The sequence below is a fragment of the Trichosurus vulpecula genome, chromosome 4 (genome assembly GCF_011100635.1).
Source record: "Trichosurus vulpecula isolate mTriVul1 chromosome 4, mTriVul1.pri, whole genome shotgun sequence".
Lineage (NCBI taxonomy): Eukaryota > Metazoa > Chordata > Mammalia > Diprotodontia > Phalangeridae > Trichosurus > Trichosurus vulpecula.
Genome location: NC_050576.1, coordinates 284043884 through 284064219, shown reverse-complemented (window position 1 = coordinate 284064219; position 20336 = coordinate 284043884). Strand labels below are relative to the sequence as shown.

General features: G+C 43.0%; 1 protein-coding gene across 1 annotated transcript in view; it reads left to right on the top strand.

Annotated features, from left to right (window-relative positions):
• The first annotated feature begins 302 nt into the window (after positions 1–302).
• SMARCAL1 (SWI/SNF related, matrix associated, actin dependent regulator of chromatin, subfamily a like 1) overlaps positions 303–20336 on the top strand; it is a 74713-nt gene continuing 54679 nt past the window's right edge. Inside the window, exons 1-5 of the mRNA XM_036753634.1 lie at positions 303–1199; positions 1687–1737; positions 3765–4019; positions 5515–5565; positions 18960–19143. Coding sequence (XP_036609529.1) covers positions 344–1199; positions 1687–1737; positions 3765–4019; positions 5515–5565; positions 18960–19143 — 1397 coding nt within the window. The 5' untranslated portion in view covers positions 303–343. The remainder of the gene's footprint in view (positions 1200–1686; positions 1738–3764; positions 4020–5514; positions 5566–18959; positions 19144–20336) is intronic.

Genomic DNA, 20336 nt, shown 5'->3' with positions numbered 1-20336 from the left:
TCCCCCCTCCCCTCTGTGGTTGTTGTGAAGGTCAGATGAGATAATATCTGTAAAATGCTTAACATAGTACCTGTCACATAGCAGGTGCTTAATAAATGCTTATTCCTTGCCCCGTTCTATAATCCAGCATATACACACACTAGAATATGTGACCAAATGTCATACATACAGACATCATTAGAGTCCCAAAAGGAATGTATATCAGTCCCTTCTGCTCCTGTCAGGATCCCTCAAACAGAGACCATGGGACTGGCAGGTGGACAAGGTTAATGCTTATTTTTGAACATTTTTTCCTCCGCCAGATTTTTCTTCATTTTCCACTCCACCTTAATGTCCTGTTAAGATGTCCCCAACCCTCACTGAAGAACAGAAGAAACAGATAGAAGAGAATCGGCTGAAGGCTCTTGCTCGAAGAGCTGAGAAACTAGCCCAGCAAAGTAAAAGCGTAGCATCAGGCCCCCCCTCCCTCCCCAGGACAGTTCACCAGTCCAGTCACGGACATCCAAGTGGCCCAAAGATCTCAGCAGGAGAGCCTTCTCATCCAGGCTATAGTGCTGCGGGGACCAGTCAGCAGAATCCTCATGTCTCATGTACTGAAGTCAAGGCACATCAGGTTTCCAGAAGTTTTCATCCTGATGTGCTGGAGCCAGCGACAGCAACCCGAGAGAGGCAGGAGAAGACGAGTTCAGCCAGTCTGGTCCACATTTCAACTCCAGTGGCTTTCAGAAAGATCCCTCATCCTCTAGCACAGGACTCTTTAAAGAACACCAGCCAGTGGAATTCTGACAAGCTAGCTCAGGGTCATACGTGCTTGTCTCACCAGTCCAAGCCTGCAGCCTCAACCAGCTCTATCCATGGACCTTTGGGTGAGCCAGGGCACTCACGGGATTTGCAGGCTGCCACTTCTGGACTAGCGAATGACCCAGGTAGACAGTCGCTCAGTGCCACTGTGAGCTTCTCCACCCCTCATCCTGAATGTCAGGAAACAATTGGATATTCCAGTTCCATCCATAAGAACTTTTCCCACTCAGAGGGTCAGCCAGAGGAGAATGGAAAGCTTCGGCAGGCCTCTCCTCGGAAAGCATTCAGCTCTCACAAAGGGAAATGCACAAAGAAGGGAGGAGGTCGTTTCCAGGTGGAGATTGGATATAATTCAGAGCTCCTTGCCGTGTTTAAGAGTATGCCTAGCAGAAAGTATGGTAAATGACTTGCCTGTCCTGTTCGCCAGATGGATTTCCTTTCATTCATCTGCCATTTTGGCTATTGCTTGCATCTCTCAAAGGATAGCATTTGTAACTTCCCTGCATCCCACTATTAACCTCCTAGTTTTGCATCCTTGGCATGTGCCTTCTGGGCTATTCCCCTAATGAGCCTCCAAATTTGTTATCTAACAAGATGGCCTTATGGAGATGACTCTGCCTGAAGAATTGGAAGGTCTGGGTTCTAGGCCCAACTCTACCATCCAAGACAAAGCTTGTCCTCTTCCTGGTCCTACTTCTTCATCCTAAATATAGAATCAAGAATTGTCCCTCTATGTATTTGCTCTCCACTTCTTAGTGTGAGTGTGTGAGTCACCCAGAGAGCATTTTGAACTCTGGCTGAAAGGCTATTTGTAAGGACAAATGCTTGTAATGACAGTAATTATCCTCATCATGGTCCCATTAAGTGGTTTATGCTTCATTTCAGATCCTGCTACAAAAACGTGGGATTTCAGCCTAAAAGACTACAAGCCTCTAAGTGAGTAAACCGGTCATTGTCCTTGGTCGTTGGGGAGACATTGGTGTTGGAAGTTGTCAGATGTAGCCTCTGGTCATATGTAGGTGTGATGGTGTGCTTGGCATCCTTTCTCCTTTCTCCGTCCCTCCTTCTGCGGCAGGGACCTCAGGTGCTATCCAAAAACTGCTTGTCAGCCAACAATAGTGTCCCAAACCAATCCCTGCTTGATCATTGTTTGGGCCTGGATTGGCTCAGAGTTGGTGTAAGTAGCAGTTGTTTCTGTTTGGCTCAGAAACCCTGAGGGTCTTCCCCTCCCCGGTGGATTTTTTTTTTTTTTTGACTAGGTAAAGAGGCCATTTTCTACTTCCATTCTTATTCAGCCTTAATCATTGAATGGGCTTCACCTCAGTCCAACTGAGACCTGTTAAAGACCTTAGCTTAAAAAGGTCAAGGTCCCCCTCTGCATCCTGGGCCATCTCCTGTTGTCCTGACCTATATCTCCCCACTGGACCCAGATGGCTTGAAAGGGGACATTGAGGCTGGTGACTTTACATAACCCTCCCTCACTTAAATCCAGCTCACTTCCATATCATGGCATCACCTTCCTGGTGTCATGGACATATTGTTTAAGAACAAACAACAGCAACAACTGGATAAATCACTTATTTTTTCTGAAACATCTGTAAGAGGAAGGCATTGGAGTCCATTAACTTAGAAAACCACAAATTAACATTATCTGTGTTGCATTATGCTTCCATTTATTTTGTTAAACATTTCCCAATTATGTTTTTAATGGGCTTCAGGCCCACTGGGGAGTCCATGAGTTTGACACCTCTGGATCTGATGTCCTCCGGAGTCCCTTTCAGCTCCAAACCTATGTTTCTATTTTTCTGATTTTAAAATGCTGTGATTCTATGAAGCCAATATGGTAGCACCCCGAGTATATCCTGGATACAGAACTAAACTACAATCTCGGGTCATCTGGATCCCATAGAGATAAGGATTTGGGTGGTAACTGGGAGGTACTATGTGGGCTAATAGAAGGACAACTGGATTTGGAATCAAAAGACCCAGATTTGAGTACTGGTCCTGTCAGTTATCTACCTGGGTGAACTTGGGGAAGTTAGTCATTTCTCTATGCCTCGGTCTCCACATTTGTAAAACAAAGGGTCTCCCTAGCTCTAAAATTCTATGATTCCTATGATAGATTCCTATGAAATGCCATGGCTGCCAAATGGTATTTCTCAAGATTGGTCCATTTCTGCTCAGATTGCCCTGGAGCCTTCCTTCTCTTCTCCAGCCTTAGGCTATGGACAAGCAGCAACCACCCCCACACCCTTACCTTCCCCCTGGTGATTCCCTCTTCCCAGCCCGCAACCCACTTGTTAGTATCTAGTGGAAGGGAGAGCTGCCTGCGTCAGGGCCCCATCCTCCCTCAACTGCCCTGTTGCTGGGGCTACTTCCCTATTCACGGAGTTTGAATGAGCTTGAAAAATCAACAGCTCCACTCCTTATGATGGCCTAACCATTGGTCTCAACATGACTTGCTAAGATCCCATAGGTCTTACAATCTGCTCTGCCTTTTCCCCGCTCAGCCACTTAAATAATGAGCATGGCGCTGGGTGGGGGGAGGCAGTGAGAAAGGGATCCCTGAGCCTCCCTTGCAGAGGACTGTCTCGCTGTGGGTCTGCTGAGTGCCGGGCCAAGCTTCAAATTCATCCCACCTCTAACATCTTTAGGTTTTCTGGATCTTTCCATCTGCCCAGAGGCTGCCCACTTAGAATGTAAACTTCTTGAGAACTGACACAATCCAGCTTTTTCTATTTGTATACCCAGTGCTTGGCCCATAGTAAAGGCTTTTTTGATTAATTCCTTTTTTTTTTTGCCTGTCTGGTTAAACACATCCAGCAACTCCTCCCCGTTTCATCCTCACCTCACCTCCAATTTCCCTTTCTCTCCTAAGACACCTTTCCTTGCTTAGTCTAGTTGTATTAGGAGCCTACTTATGTTATTCAGAGCTGGCTACAGTAGTGTTTCTTCTCTTGCAGTGAAAGCTGTCCAGCACCTTCGCACAGTCACATTGCAGCCCCTGGAGGCACCTGATACCACTGCTTCTGCCTTGAAGTCTTCTGGGTCAGAGCCCACCGGTGAAGTGCCTGTGCAGCAGCTCCAACCCCACAGCAAGGGTCCTGCCAGAATCAAAGGCCAATGTGTGCTCATCTCCCGAACCCGCTTCGAGGCAGACATTGGCTTTGCCGAAGATGTGATCGCGATATTTAAACAGATGGCTTCCAGGAAGTATGGCAAGTTTGCACCTTTCATTAGGTGACATGGAGGTAGCCCCCTCTATTGAGTTTGGCTTTCCCTCTCATTTAATGTCCTCAAGGTGTCAGGCTGCTGGAACCTTTTACTTCTGGAAAGCTTGCTTAAATCATTCCAAGTGGAGAATATATAGGGCAGCCTGGAGTACTCTTGGAACTCCCATAAAGTAAGCTCTAGAACCTCCCTCAGGCGCCCGGGCTGCATCTCCCAACCCTCATTGTCCAGAACTCATTTAACTCCCTCCAGGTTTCCATTTCATCCAGTCTCCCCTGATCTGGGCCCAGTGGGACTGGGGAACAGCTGGTTACAATGCTCTGTTTAATCCTTCAGAGACTTGAAGATAATTAATTCTTCCTGCAGCTCGTTCCATAGGTTAAATAATACAGTTGCACTTGATTTTCACAGCCAGCTTTTAGGCTTGTAAGAAGAAAAACAGGACACCAGAATCCTGGGCTTCTAGGCCAACGTCTCAGCTCAGACCCATTGGCTTTTCAAAATCACTTAGCTTTCGTAGGGCTTTGTTTCCTTCCCTGTTTGAGAAAAGAGGGGTTAGAGCCCCTTATTCAATGAACAAACAAACCACAAAAGCAACAAGGGTGTTTGAAACCTCGCAGATCTAACCCAGTGCTTTATCATTGGTTTGTGTGAATGAGTGAAGAATTCTATAGAAATAGGAAGATTGGCTGGATTCATGAACAGCTTTCATAAACTACCTGAAAGGAAGGTCTGAGGGCATCTCCAATAAGAGCCTTCATTCTTTTCTGAGAGCTCGGATGCACTTATTTTTAATTCAACAGTCCCAGCTCAGTCGTGGGTTTTGTTTTGTGTTTTGTTTATCCTTGAAAGACAAATATGAATCATCTTCCTGGATCATTGTCTTTGTGTTTGAAATGGTGCTACTTACATTGATTGCTGTTTTTTGGAATTGCTGAAAATAGACCACATGGCACCTAGCACAGTGCCTTGAACGTAATAGGTACTCAGTAAATCTTTGTTGAAATTAATAGGCCTTCCTGTATTTCCTATTTACAAAGACTGTCTTTGGACTTTCACACCTAACAGCAGGCATTCATTAGATGTTTGTCAGATCGCATAGCATCGAGTATTAGTACCGCCCTTTTTCTTTTTGCTATTTACTGTAGCAGTCCACGGCTCACCATTTTTTGTTTGTTTTTTTAAGGTGGCTGTGCTGTTCTTTTTGGCCACAGATCTTCCAGTCACCTTCCTTTGTTTCACCATTAAGGACTAGTTGGTCTCAAGGCCAAGATCAGTCAGTTTTAGCCCAAATGGCTCCAGTTGTGAAGCTAAGATTCCTTGGGCATCTGTCTTTGGGATATCAGCTACTAGGAGCTTTATTCCCACCCTAACATTTTGGGACCATTGCTGGCCTTTGGAGGGGCACCCTGATCAAGTTGGGAAAGCTTTGAAGGGTGTGGCAGGGAGGCCTTGACGTTTGTCTGTTTTTTTCTTTTGCAGATGTGAAGACCAGGAACTGGAATTTTCATTTGGAGGATCACAAAAGACTAAGTGAGACACCCAAGTGGCTGACTTAACATTGTTGCGCCATAATTAATCTGTTTGAAAGTTGTTGGGTTTTTTGTTGTTGTTTAATTTGTCTTGTCTTTGACATCATCGGCCAAGGACACTGGGTGCTTGGCAAGTGAAGTTGGGGCAGCTTTCTACTTTCCCTCAAGTATGTGTCTTAAGATCGTAGATTTTAACCTGGAAGGGACCCCAGTTGGCCCTCTAGTCCAGCCCCTTATTTACAGCCAAGGAAACAGACTCAGGGAGGGAGTAGCCAAATTGGGGTTCAGTCCTAGGCCCTATTTGTAGCTGTGACTAGGAAAGGGAGGCTTTTTTTTCCCTCTGTAAGGATGACGAAGCAATTGTAAGATTACCAAGGTAGGCTGGGCAGTCTTCTTGGCTGCCAAAGAATTTTAAACACCTTCACCATATGCACCACTGGCTGGGCTTGGGCACATCTGCCTTGTTGTTGTTTGTTGTTCATCCATTGATTTCAAGAGGACCAAGGACATCATGAGGGTGATGTAAGTGAGGCAGAGCTGTCTACAGCTGTGATGGGAAAGGCCTTGGACTTGGAGTTCAAGAACCTGGCTTAGAATACCAGCTCTGTGGCCATAGACAGGTTGTTTTTACTCTCTTTGAGTTTCCTCATCTGTAAAATAAGGATAAAAATATTTGTACTACCTCATAGTGTTTTTTTTTTAGAGAAATTTAAACCTTTAAAGCTCAGATAAATATCTGTGACTATTCCCTTTTGTGTGACCTTGCGTAAGTCTCTTAATTTTGCTGGGCCTCAGTTTCTTCATTTGAAACATGAGAGGTTTAGACTCTCTCTAAGGTTCCTTCCAGCTCTAAATACAATGATTCTATTAAACCCAGTTATCAGCTGAGCAAGGAAGGTTGTAGTTTCTCTTTGCTTTCTCAAGTGAGCTATTGGAGACCCTTTTCAGGCTTTACATTCTGGGATTGCTCACAGTATGCCAAACACTGCACCAGATGGAGAATTTGAACCCAGGGCCCATGGCCATCTTGGTAGACAGTTGTGGAATTGACTCAGTGAGGGAGGGTAGGATAGGGGTGCTCCTGAAGCAGAGGTCACTAACTGCAAGAAGAACAAGTCATTTATAGTTTGTCATTATTTTTGTATTTTGCCCCCACGTGGTTGTAGGAATGAGGGCTGATTTTGCCTCTAAGAGGGGAGCTTGGTCAAACCTAATGCTTTCCCTGGGAATCCAGTCCCAAAGCTTCTTATTTCTTCTCATCAAGAAGAAGAGAGGAGGTGGGATCAGTCCTGGATTAGAATGAGCAAACTTGGGTTCTGGTCTCATCTCTGCCCCTTCCTTAGTTGTGTGACCATGAACAAGTTCCTGAACCCTTCTGATCCTCACTTTTGGGGTGGGGGGCAGGGCAATTGGGGTTAAGTGACTTGCCCAAGGTCACACAGATAATACATGTGTCAAGTGTCTGAGGCTGGGTTTGAACTCAGGTCCTTCTGACTCCAGGGCTGGTGCTCTACTCACTGTGCCACTTAGCTGCCCCTCCTCACCTTTTTTAATCTGTAAAATGGGAATATTAATCCTCATTCTAGCTACCTACCTCACATGGTTGTTAACAAGGGTCAGTTGAGGTGATAGACCTAAATAATATAATTATTACTATAATAATATAATTATATATTATTATATATGTAATGTATTATTGCATATTATGTTATTATATAATTATATATAATTATTAATTAAAATAGTTTCCGATAGTAATTTTAAGCATCCCTATCTCTGTCTCCGGGTCCCTGCTGTGGTTGTTCCGCTGACAGTATTGAATTGATTATGCCTGCAGTGAGCCTGTCACTTCCCCAGGCCAGCAGGAGGAGTCATTTGTTAGCATCAGGTTGGTTGATGGACATAACTTGGCCATGAGACCTGGAGCTTGAGATAGTTTTACTTTGGCCGCTATAGTGAAAGCCTGCCTTCTCTTACAGCCACTGTGCTTGTATCATCTGAGTGGCCGAGTAGTCAACGGGGGAGTCCTCTGGACCTCTCTTTTCCTCTGTTTAAGTGGAAAGGTCCCTTGCCTCTTCCCAACCTCGTAGGGATGTAAATAAAGTGTCAGTGAGCTACATTTAGCTTCTTTGTAGGAAGGACCACTGTCAATAGCAAGATCGGGTTGGATTGTAAAATATTTAGTGTCCATGAGCAGACTGAAACGAAAAGGTGCCTGCTGTCTGTGGAGCTGTTACTGTCCTCTGGCCTCAGCCATTTGGGATGTCTATGGAATCCTTAGCCAAGGACAAATTTGAATGCAAGATGAATGGCTTTTCTTTGATGGGATGTGGCCATTGAGCTCTTTTTCTGCCTTTAAAGAAGTGGAAGTGTTTTCATATATATGAGCCAAGCTGCCTCCCAGCAGACAAAGACAACCGATTCTTCCTGGGGTCCCGAAAAGGGAAGCAGCTTATTCAAGGCCCGCCAGCAAGTTAGAGTCAGAGCTGGGGGTAGAACCCCTCCCTCTCCTAGGACTCGGGGTCTTAACCTGGCACTTGTTGAAAAAAGGTAGAATGGGGGGAGGGGTGTAAATTGGCTTTGATGGCGAGGAGAGAAAGTGCGGTACTACCCTTGACGACTCCAGACGTGGGATCCATGAGTCATTGCATTTCTGCCCCTGGGTCTCCCTCATCTTTTCTATAAAATAAGGTCAGTGCTCCAGGGAATCGTTGTTGCACGAACTTCTGGGGAGTACTGACTTCTTTTAGGCTTTGCATGAAAAAATTGATTAGAACACAGTGGTATGTTGGAAAGAATTCTGGATTCGATGATGTCAGAAAACCCGGGTTCAAATCGCAACTCTGCCATTTACCACTTCCATGACTTTGGCAAAATTATTTTACCTCTCTAGGCCTCAGTTTCCTCATCTGTAAAAGGAGAAGTTTCAGTTAGAGCAGTCTTGTCAAACTCAAATAGAAATGGATCCCTGCGGGCTGCATATTGACTTAGAAAACTACAGGTTAACAGGATCTATGTTGCATTTTGATTTATTTTGATAAATATTTCCCATTTATATTTTAATCTAGTTCAGCAGTACTGGGGAGTTTGGGGGCTGCAACCTCTGAATGAGAGGACCTTCAAAGGTCCTTCCTCTAGATAAGGATCTGGCAAAACAAGACTTCCACATGGCCTTTTTTTTTTGTGTGGTCCATGAGCTAAAAATGTCTTTTTTATTTTAAAGTAAAGTTTTATTGTATTAAAAAAAGTAAGAAAAATTATTCTTGCTGGCCATATAAAAACAAGCAGTAGACTATATTTGCCCCTCCCCCCTCACCAGATTATAATTTGCTGTCCTTTGTTCTAGAGCTACGGTCTTATGAAAAATAGAGAAAAGACAATAAACTGTGCCAGTATATGAAAGTATATGCTAGTATGCGAGAGTGATGACTTTAAAGCTATGACAATATATGATTTCTTACTGATGAGGATGATATTAACATACTCTACGACAGATTGCCTTTAGAGGATACATTCCTTTTCTCTTACTTTTAAGGGACTAGTATCTTTTTCCTGACATGAAATTAGCACTGAGCTGTGGGTTTTGCTCTGGTATGGAGCAGGGCCATCCCTTTCAGGGATTGATTTCCCTTTGTCAGAAGCTGTTTGGAAATGTGGCTCAATTGCTCTTAACCAAAAAGCTCTTTTACAAAAATGACCCTCAGATGATTCCTCTTTGCCAGAGAGCTCACCATCATCATTTTCCCAGCACCAGGGAAAGGACAGTGGCGATGAGTCAATGAGCTAGAAAAAGACGGTGTTCCTCGGTGGTGCACTAGAGTAGTTGAATCAGGAGCCCGTGTTGTGATAAGGATGGTTGTAGAGAATTGGGTGGTGATGGTTGTCGAAAACTGGATGCCAAAAAAATCATGCTTAGGAAGCACCATCTTTCAAGCCAGATAGTTCATCAATCCTGCCTTGATTTTCATCTGCTATTTGAGTGCTGGCGATCACCAGGATTAAAATGAGAATTGTTTCTGAAGGCACGTAGAGTGCGTAGTCTCTTGAAGTATATAGAAACCAGCATGCTCAAATTTAATTTGGAGGTGTAAAGTGCATTTCTGCATCAAGATGGATGGACTCTTACATTAATGCCTTCAGCCTTGCCCAATTTCACATCGCAGTGAATTTGGTATGTGAATGCTGCTTCCAGGAATAACTGGTGCTTGTCTTTTGTGGAGAACAGAAATATGTTTTGACTTCTCTATAAAACGGCTTTAAGTAAATTGGAAACACAAACCAATTTAAGATGGCAATAGATGGGTCAGCCCTCCACATTCACATTAATATTTATAATGGGTGTCTATTTGGTGTTTGGTGTGAAGGAATTTTTTTGTCTGACTTGTTCCAAGACCTTGTGGAACAGTAAAAGAAGAGAGGATTGTAAAAAACAGAACCAACCTAGAAAATACAAAGCAGCAACTTCAAGACTGATTCTCTTGTATGGGAACCTGGGGAGGGACAGCCGGTTTTCTGCCTTGATTTAACACTGATGATGATGATGATAGCTGACATTTATATAACATGACTGAGTGATTTACGTACTTTATCTCATCCTCACAGCAGCCCTGTGCAGTAGGTACCATAAATATTATTCCCATTTTACAGATGAGGAAACAGGCTCAAAGAGATTGTGATTTGCCCAAGGTGACACAGGACATAGGTGATGAAGGTGGGGTTTGACCCAAGCTGTGTTTTGCCTCTAAATCTAGCACTCCATCCAATACTCTGCACTGTTTGGGTAATAGTGCTCTTATCAGTTGAAATCCAGAGAATGATCTAGACCCTTTTCTCCTTTCCTCCCACCCCTCACCCCCTTCCTTCAAGCAGGCTGTTGTCTTTATCCCTAGGAAATACGGAAGGTTCAAGAGTTGTGAACAGCAGTTAACCAGCTGATGAGCATTCCAAAATGGAAATCAGTGGTGATTCTAGGAATCCCACAGCTCAAGTGAGAAGGGCTGGAGGTGGGAATTCAGTAGGGAAGGGAGGAAGGAAAGGGATCTGAAGAGGCAAAGAGGAATCTTGAATTCTGTCAAGAGGGCAGAGAGTAGAAGAATGTCATACAGAGGCATTTGAGCTAAAAAACAAATTTGGAGTTTGTTCTGGAGAGGAGGGAGCTGGGTGCTCTGAGGAGAATGTAGGTACTTGTGCTCTAAGAAATGACAAAGAAGCCCCATCACTGCTTCTTGTGAGAAATCATCTGGCAAGAGGGTCAGAGGAAGAAGAGAAGAGAGCCAGCATGGTGGGTGACTCCCCACCAAAGGACAGCAGAGTAGCCACTGGTTGGTCTGACAAGGACAGTAGAAAGGTCTGTTAGTTTCTTGGGGCATGTATCCTAGATATGACAGAGAACCTTGTCAAAGTCACTGCTCCCTTCTAATGATTCATGCGGCCACACATGATCCCCACAAAAGAAACCCAGACAGCACAGGAAAGATTTGGGAGTCTTGGGCTAGTAGCTGAGGACCTCAATGCCCCTGGGTTTTTTGCAACTGCTGCCTGTCAAGGGTGAGATATTCACAAGAAAAGAACAGATTTGGGGAGCTATTTAAGAAAATAGGGTCTGCATTTCTTAAAGAAAGTTAAAAACAGAGGAATATAGGTGCCTGGTTAGTGATAGAATGCCCTTAACTACTGAGAATATATTTGCACAGTCCTGCATATCTCATAAAAAAGGCTTTAAACTGAAAAGTAGGGAGGAAGAAAGCTAGTGTTTACATAGTAACTACAGTGTAGTTACTATGTAAGTCTTAAGACCTCCGGAAGTTCGTAGGAGACAAAATCTAAGAATGGACCTGTACTAACAACCATGGCCTCACATAAAGTACAGGCTGTCTCAGTGGAGTTTTAAGCCACTAGGCAGTAAGTCGTTCTATGGCACCTACTGTGTGCTGAAGCACTCTTTATTGCATCTGATTCTCCTGGTAGCTGCTATCATCATCCCTAGTTTACTCTTAGGAAAATGAGACAAACAGATTTAATTGACTTGCCCAGGGTCACATAGCTAGTAAGTGTCTGACTCCAGGCTCACCCCTCTGTGTACTATGGCATCATCATGGAATTTAAAACTGCACCAGCCCTTTTGGAACACCCTATATAAGTGACAAGCATGGCAGAATGGGAAGAATACTGATTTTGAAGTCAGAAGATAGAAGCTTAAATCTTGCTTTTCTAGCTCACTACATGTGTGACCTTGGGCAAGGAAAGAAGAGACAGACATCTTAAAGTACCTATTATGTGCTCAGCACTGTGCTGCTAAATGCACATTGCATCTCTGGACCTGTTTCTCCATCTGTAAAATGAGGGAGCTGGACTCAGTGGTCTTTGAGCCCCCTTCCAACTCTAACTCTGTGATCCCAAGGAAGATGAGCCAGAGCAGTATCGTTCCTTTTGAAGTCTGAACCTTTTGATGTGCCATAGAATACTTGAATCCTAGGGGGACCCTCCCCTCAGAATCATGTTCTTAAATGCATAAAATGAAATACCTAGGATTACAAAGGAAACCAGTTCCACTTAAGTATAGTTATCAAAATGTTGAAAAAATAAGTTTAGAGGTAGCTAGGTGGTGCAGTGGACAGAGGACCAGCCCTGGAGTCAGGAGAATCTGGTCTCAGACGTTTACTAGTTGTGTGACCCTAGGCAAGTCACTTAACCCCAATCGCCCCTCCATTCCCCCAAAAAAGTAAGTTCATGGCCTCTGGGTAAGGAGCCCTGGAACTTGAGGGTCTATCCCAAGGAAGCCTTCCTATTTATCACTGAAACTTGGTAGCATAAGCTCCATGACTAAAGTTTGTCTCAAATGGTTGGATATATATATATATCTCATTCCAAAGAAACAGAGTATGCATGTGGCAGGAGGGAAGGGGTGAGGATTTAAGGTAGCAAATATTTAGAAAATATGCTTATGTGAAAAAAACCAAAGAATCAGAGGGAAGATGCCTTGGGGTGATGATTGATGGAGGTAAAGGCAGAAGTGAACTTAACAGAGGTAATTTTTGTCTTAGGAGTATACCACAGACCACCTGGACAGAAGTAGGAACTAGATGAGGAGTTCAGGAAAGAAATAACAAGCCTAGCCCTGAGGTATGATATAGTAGTCATGTGAGCCTTCAGTTACCTGAACAGTCAATGGAGATTTTTCTCTCCTGAAAGCAGCACAGCTGATCATTTCTTGCATTAATCAAAATTTTATCTTCCAAAAGTTGGAGGAACCAACAAAGAGAAATTCTATTTTAAAATATATATACATATATATATATATATGTCATTTTTGTATCAACTTTATTTCTTTAATTCTTTATTGTGAGCCATCTCATAACAAAAAATAAAAAGAAAGGGAATCAAAAAAATTACGAGCCCAACCTACCCTTCTTATTGGAGATAGTAAAAGAGTACTGAACTGTCCTTGGTTCAAGTCATCTGCTATACCTTGGATTTTGAAAGAATCATTGGATGTTATTGCTGAGCTACTGGCAGTGATCTTTGGAAGACGGTGAAGAAGAGGAGGGATTTTTAAAGTTGGAGGTGAATAGACTCTGCAAACTCTAGGCCAGTGAGGTTGACTTCAATTTCTGGCAAACTTGTAGAATCTGTTCTCAAGGAAATGGTTAGTGATTGTCTAGGAAAATAAAAAATGGTACAGAAATAGAACTGGCATTTGTCAAGAATGTGTCATGGCACTCTAAACTTATTTCCTTCTTTGGAAGTTTACACAGTTGTTAGATCATGGAAATACCATGTTGTTTTATTGTTGTTTTTGAACCTATATTTTAGTGAAACATTTGCTAAATTCTCTCATTTCATTCTTGTGGAAAAGATAGAGCAATCAGAGCTAAGTAAGTGAAGGTATAAATACTTAGATTGAGAACTGATTGAATACACAGACCCAAAGAGTCATCGCTAATGGTTCAGTATCATCTTGGATGGGGAATTCCAGTAGAATGCCCAAGGGATTTTTACTTAATTTGTCCTGTCACTTTTAAAAATAAATTTTTATTGATATTTTTTACAACATTGTAGTTTTCCCCAGTATTCCTCTCTTTTTCCCTCCCCAAGAGACAGCCCATATAACAAACAGTATTTTTAAGATTGAAAAAAGAAAGAAGAAGAAAATGAGCACAACTGATCAATTAATTGAAAAAGTCTGAAAATGTATGTAACGTGCAATACCTGTGGACCTACCAGCTTTAACGAAGGGGTGAATTAGGGGTGTGTTCTCAGATATATCTCTTGATTCGAGTCATGCTTGATGTTTATAATTTTGCTGTATTCACTTTGGATTTTTGCATGTATGATTGTTGCCATGGTGTATATTTTCTTTTTGGTCCTACTTACTTCACTCTGCATCAGTTCATAGAGATCTTTCTGTGCTTCTCTGTTTATCACACACATCATTTCTTACAGCATCATAATATTCTATTATGTTCATGTACCACAGTTTGTCTAGCCATTCCCCAGTTGATAAGTATCCACTTTGTTTATAATTTTGCTGTATTCACTTTGGATTTTTGCATGTATGGTTGTTGCCATGGTGTATATTTTCTTTGTGGTCCTACTTACTTCACTCTGCATCAGTTCATAGAGATCTTTCTGTGCTTCTCTGTTTATCACACACATCATTTCTTACAGCATCATAATATTCTATTATGTTCATGTACCACAGTTTGTCTAGCCATTCCCCAGTTGATAAGTATCCACTTTGTTTATAATTTTGCTGTATTCGCTTTGGATTTTTGAGTGTATGGTTGTTGCCATGGTGTATATTTTCTTTTTGGACCTACTTACTTCACTCTGCATCAGTTCATAGAGATCATTCTGTGTTTCTCTGTTTATCACACACATCATTTCCTACAGCACCATAATATTCCGTTATGTTCACGTACAACAGTTTGTTTAGCCATTCCCCAGTTGATGGACATCAACTTTGTTTATGATCTTTTGCTATTGCAGAAAGTACAGCTTTAAGTATTTTGGTGCACTAGGCGACTTTCTTCTTGTTGATGCCTTCCTTGTAATATAAGCCCAGTAATGGAATTTTTGGCTAAAAGGGCAAGGACATTTTACTCACTTTTTTGGCATAATTTTAAATTGATTTCCAAAGTGGTCGCGCCCTTTCATAGCTCCAGCAACAGTGTATTAATGTGCCCGTCACCCTACAACCCCTCCAACATTGATGGTTGCCGTTTTCTGGCATCTTTGCCTGTTTGTAGGGAGCATTCTTTCCTGTGCCTTGTCTATGCTTTGCGATTCTTCTCTTGAGAGCTGTTTGTTCCTATCATCTGACCATTTATCTTTTGGGGAATGGCTGTTAACTTTGCACTGTCTTAACACTGTTATCAGCGATTAGGCAGCATGCTTCTCAAGTTTGCAAATGGCACAAAGCTGGAAAGGACAGCAGGTGCCCTAGATGACAGAGTCAGGATCTAAAAAGATCTCGATGGGCTAGAATGTGGAGCCAAATCTAATATGAGGAAACTCAGTGGGGAACAATGCAATGGCATATGTGTGGGTTGAGAAAGTGGATTTCATAAGTACCAAATGGGGGAAGTGTGGTTAGGCAGTAGTTTATGTGAAAAAAATCGGGGAGTTTTCAGGGACTGTAAACTCATCATGAGTCAACAGTGTGATATGGTAGCCAGAAAAAAAACTTGTACGTTCTGGGCTTAGGCTCCAGGCATTAGGAAGGTGGGAGACAGGCTGTCCTTTGCCAAGGTGAGGTTACTACTGCAGTGTTGTGTTTTAAGAAGGATGTTGGAGATGTTCTGGAGAACATACAGAGGGCAGTTGGGTGAAGGAAAGGTCTCAAGTTCATATCATATGAGCATCTTAAGGTGAGGACAGGGGATGGGATGGCTGTTTCCTTGTGCTCTAAAGTCTGACATGAAAAGATGGCCCTAGAAGGCAGATCTGGAAACAATGGGTGGTAAGCTGCAAAGGGGCACAGTGAGGCAAATTTTTATTTAATAGAAGGAAAAACTTCGTAACTAGAGCTACCCCAAGTGAAATGGGCTGCCTCAGGAGGAGCTTGGAGGTCTTTAAGGAAAAGCTGGATGAGGGCCTGCCAGATGTGTCATGGATAGAAACGAGGACTGAACTGAATTGGGCTGAATACCTCCCTGGCGAAGACAGTCTCTTCCTCTGCAGGTTGGCACCTTCTCTTCAATGTAGAGTCTTAGAGAGTTGCTTAGAGCTCTGAGAGGCTGGTTCTTAATTCAGTATGCCACACTGCCTCTGTTGTGTGACTAAGTGGCTCCCCAGACTCCTTTCCACCTCTGAGATTCTGTGATCCTAGATAGCTTACCAGTCCTGGATCATCGCAAGCCTCTTTCTTTCTCTTTCTTTATGCCCCTCCCCCCTCCTCACCTCTTTACCACTATGACTATTTCTCACTGCCTGGTTTTCGTTGTTTTCTCTTTCCTCTTCTATTATGTCTCCTTTCCTTCCTCATTTTTCTTCTTTCCCTTCATAATATAATAATAAAGCATGTTTTTAAATGTTCATCATGTTTGTTGAATAAAAACGTTAAGTTCCCTCTTAATGAGAGAATCAGGGAAGAATAACCTCCCTCAAAAAAATTAGAACAAAGCCTCAAAAAAATGTTCAGTTCCATGTGGGCCTCGAGATTTTTTTTTTCCCTGCTACAGGTCAATAACTCTCACCCTCTTCCCACCCTCAGCCTGGGGATTTAGGACCTATCACTAAGAGAAAAAAAACATAATCAAAAGCCAAAACTCTGAGTGATTCACTGGTAAAGCAGGAAGGAAAATGATGGCTCTTCTAATAATAGCTTTAGGTGATGAACTAGTCATGCATTTTCTCCCAGCCTCCAAGAGTGTTTATTTTCAAGCCTCTTATCTGTAGTGATGATGACTGGAAGGGAACAACAGTGACATCCTTTTTTAAGGGAAGATAGGAAAGTAGGCTCTAGTCAACCATTCTCCTCTTTCTCTCCCTCTCCCCCCACCTTCTCCCCCTCTCTCCCCCTTCTTCCCTCTCCCTGTCTCTTTCTCTGTATGTGTGTGTATATACACATACATACATATAGATAGACACACATATAAGTATGTATATATGATATGCTTATTAAAGCTTAAAACTTTTGGGACAATACACACATATTTTTAAATTTAAAAATTTAAAAAAATATATTTTACTTTTTAAAATAAATTTTAAAAAATTTTTTGCAGTTACATGTAAAGACATTTTTTAACATCCATTTAAAAAAAAGTTGAGTTTCAAGTTTTCTTTCCCTCCCTCCCCTCCCCACTTCCTGAGACAGTAAACAATTTGATACCCACATACACATTTATTTTTGCCCCAGAACCCCTCCCTTCCTCCCACATACACATTTTAAACTATTTTCCCGGTGTCCCTAGTGGGTTCCCACCTTTCTAGTTCTAATCTCACCAAACCAAATAAATGTCTCTTACCAGCTTGCTTATCTTACTTATCTGTAACTGACCTTGTCTGCTAACCCTCAGATCTCAAACAAGCAATGGGTGGGGAGCTGCAAAGGGGCACAGTGAGGCAAATTTTTATTTAATGGAAGGAAAAACTTCGTGACTAGAGCTACCCCAAGTGGATGGGCTGCCTGATCTGGTGCTTGGAGGTCTTTAAGGAAAAGCTGGATGAGGGCCTGCCAGATATGCCATAGATAGAAACTAGGACTGAACTGAATTGGGCTGAATACCTCCCTGGTGAGAAAACTCTCTTCTACTGCAGCTTGGCACTTTCTCTTCAATGTAGAGTCTTAGAGAGTTGCTTGGAGCTCTGAGAGGCTGGTTCTTAATTCAGATTTTTAAACACATGCAGCTTAGTCATTCTGGTGTCCTGTTTGCTGTTGGCATGTGCTTACCTGTCATATTCTAGTTATCTCTGGCTCTGGAAGCTCTTTGAGGGCAGGATTCTGTCCTGTCTAAACTATATTTCCCCTGCCACGACACCAAAGGTGAAAGATCCATTACTTTTGTAGCCTTTTTGTCCATATTCTGTGGTTGAGGAAACTGAGGGATAGAGAATGAATGAAAAAACATTTCTTTAAGTGCTTATTACTGTGTAGCACCCTGCGGAGTATTGAGGACAAAAATACAACAGCAAAGACCTTCCCTGCTTAGGGAATGTAGGGTGAGCTTAAATTCTAAAGGACAGCAGGACACACTCGATTAAGGAGTAGATTGACTCACCCCTTCAAAGAGCAATGTAGAGTTGTTTTGATAGTGATTCCAGAACTGGAGTGGGTGGGAAAGGTATCCCATCAGTGTCTAGGCTGTCCAGAAGAAGACCAGGGAGCAGGGTGTGAAGTGAAACTTGTCTGGGCCCTGCTTGAATGAGTGGGCAGGGTGAGGGACGCATCAACCAAGATGGGGCCCCCGGAGCAGAAGTTCTGAGATGAATGGGTTAAAACCTCCAGGGCTTTGGTTCTGGTCCAGATGTCAAGGCTATTAGGAGCAGCACAGTGGTTGGAAATACAGACAGTTCTCACTCTACGTAAGTGGACGTTCCAAAGACCTCTACATAAAGTAATTTTTATGTAATGCAAATTTGTCTGTGGACATGGAGAAGGGAGAAAGGGAGGGAATCAGGAAGGGGGCCGAGTATCAGTGGAAGAAGGGGGCTAGTATATGGTTCAAGGACACGTGATGGCTTGGGACAGAGAAGTGAGGTCAAAAGAAGGAGCACATGGGGGGTCATGGCCAGCCACTTGGGGCCCTGGCTGGAACTAAGAAGAAGAACATCCAGGGGTTAGACACACAGGGGCCAGAGACAGGGGAGGACTGGCTGAGGATGGGTGGAAGACAGATGCAGGAAGCAGATGAATGGGCAGAACAGGGTAAAGGTCTTGTCTTGGCACCAGAAGCCTCAAGGCAAGCCCCTGATCCAGCGCCAGTGGTGGTGGCAGTCTCTCCTAGCATCTCTTCTTCTGCTTTTACTTGGAGGGCTTTTTTAAGGGTTTTATTTTGTTTTGGTTTTTTGTCGGGGGAGTGGAAGGCCATGGAGCTCTGAGCTGAGCCAAGGGGCAGGAGCAAAGAGAGAGCTGTACAGTAAAGTTAACACAGGTATTTTTGGGGGAATGTGGATTTCTTTCAGAATTCTACAAAGTCAGATTTGCATAATGACAATTTATATAAAATGAGAACTGTCTGTGCAGCCTTCGGCCCATCCAAGGGCTATTGAAGCCTTTTGAGAAGCTAAACTATGGTAGATAACTTCTTATTAAAATTATATCTTGGTGTCCTTGTGTTATATTTGGACCATGCCCCTTTCCCCTCTAACCTTTGAGGCATTCTTTCCTGCCTCCCCCCCCCACCTGCTTTAACCTGCATGTTCTAACTAATACACCTTTTTTCCTCTTCTCAGTGGAAGAGATTCGCAAGCTTCCAGGAGTCCAGCTGGAACCTTTGCCCAAGGTGGTGCTCCAGGCTTTTGCCACCCACCTTGAGAAGAAGTCTCTTCGCCCAGATGAAGTCCCTGAGGCCGATCTCTCCACAGTGGATTCAAAACTTGTGTCTGGTTTGATGCCCTTCCAGAGAACTGGAGTCAAGTAGGTACCTCTATCTTGGGTCACACAGATCACTACTGTGCTTTCAGTCTGTAAGATGGGCATCGTCCCAGTCACCTGTAATAGAGGCTTATCACATATCAGTTTCTTTTGGAAATATTTAGTTATTGATTATTGTGTTTATCTGTGCTCTTAGAGTGAGTCCATAATCCACAGATAATGGTAATGTCTTATTTTAGCCATTAATTTGAACCTCCTTTGCATGGCTTTTTTCTCCTACTTGAATGAATTAAAAAAAAATTAAGCTCCTGGTATATAAAAAATCAAGATAGCCTCTGCCATTAAGGAACTGACTTACTAATAGAGGATAAAACACATATGGGAGGGTTTAGATGTAGGGCAACTGGACAGGCCCAGTGGTCCTTAGGACTGGAGGTATGGCATCTTTTTTTAACGTCATATGCATTCAGGCACTGGCACATGTGACTGTGCCCAGGACTTTGGTGGGGAGAACTTTCTTTTCTGGGATTTCAGTGGCTGAGGCTGCTGAGGAGATTAGGACTGGGACCTACATAGGGATTACTGGGCCAGGTCAAGAGTTGTTCCCCTGGATAAGAGTTTCAGGGGCTAGTCAGTCAGCAACATTTATTACTAAGTGCCAAGTACTGTGCTATACACTGGGGGTACAAAGAAAGTCAAAAACAGCCCCCCTTCTCAAGAAACTCACAGTCCAACAGGAAGACAACAAGCAGACAACTATGTAGATATAAGATATACTTGGTGTAAATGGAAGAGAGCCCAGACAGGAAGGAATCGATGCATTTGGAAGCAGGTGGATGCCCTGGGGAGGAGGGTTTCTTAAGGTCTCTTGAGTTCAGGGCCTAAGCTGCTTTCCCCAGGGTCTGATGGGCGGTACTGAGAGATGGTGGTAATGCTCTGGCCCTCCCGGAATATTTGCTTACAAATAACAAAATTGGTTTGAGTTAATTATCTTTCCCCAACCTGTCTTCTGGTTAGGTTCTAATAATCTACAAAATGACCAAAAGGAAGGCAAGAGACTAGAAACAGGAGAGCCTGAATAACCAGCCCCAAAATAATAAAGTTGCCTTTAATAGGCAATATGGTTAGAAAGATATTTCTGGGAAGAGAACTGATGGACTCTGTGCAGATTGAAGCATATTTGTACTTTTAAAATTTTTTCTTGCTTTTTTTTGCAACGTGACTAATAGGGAAAT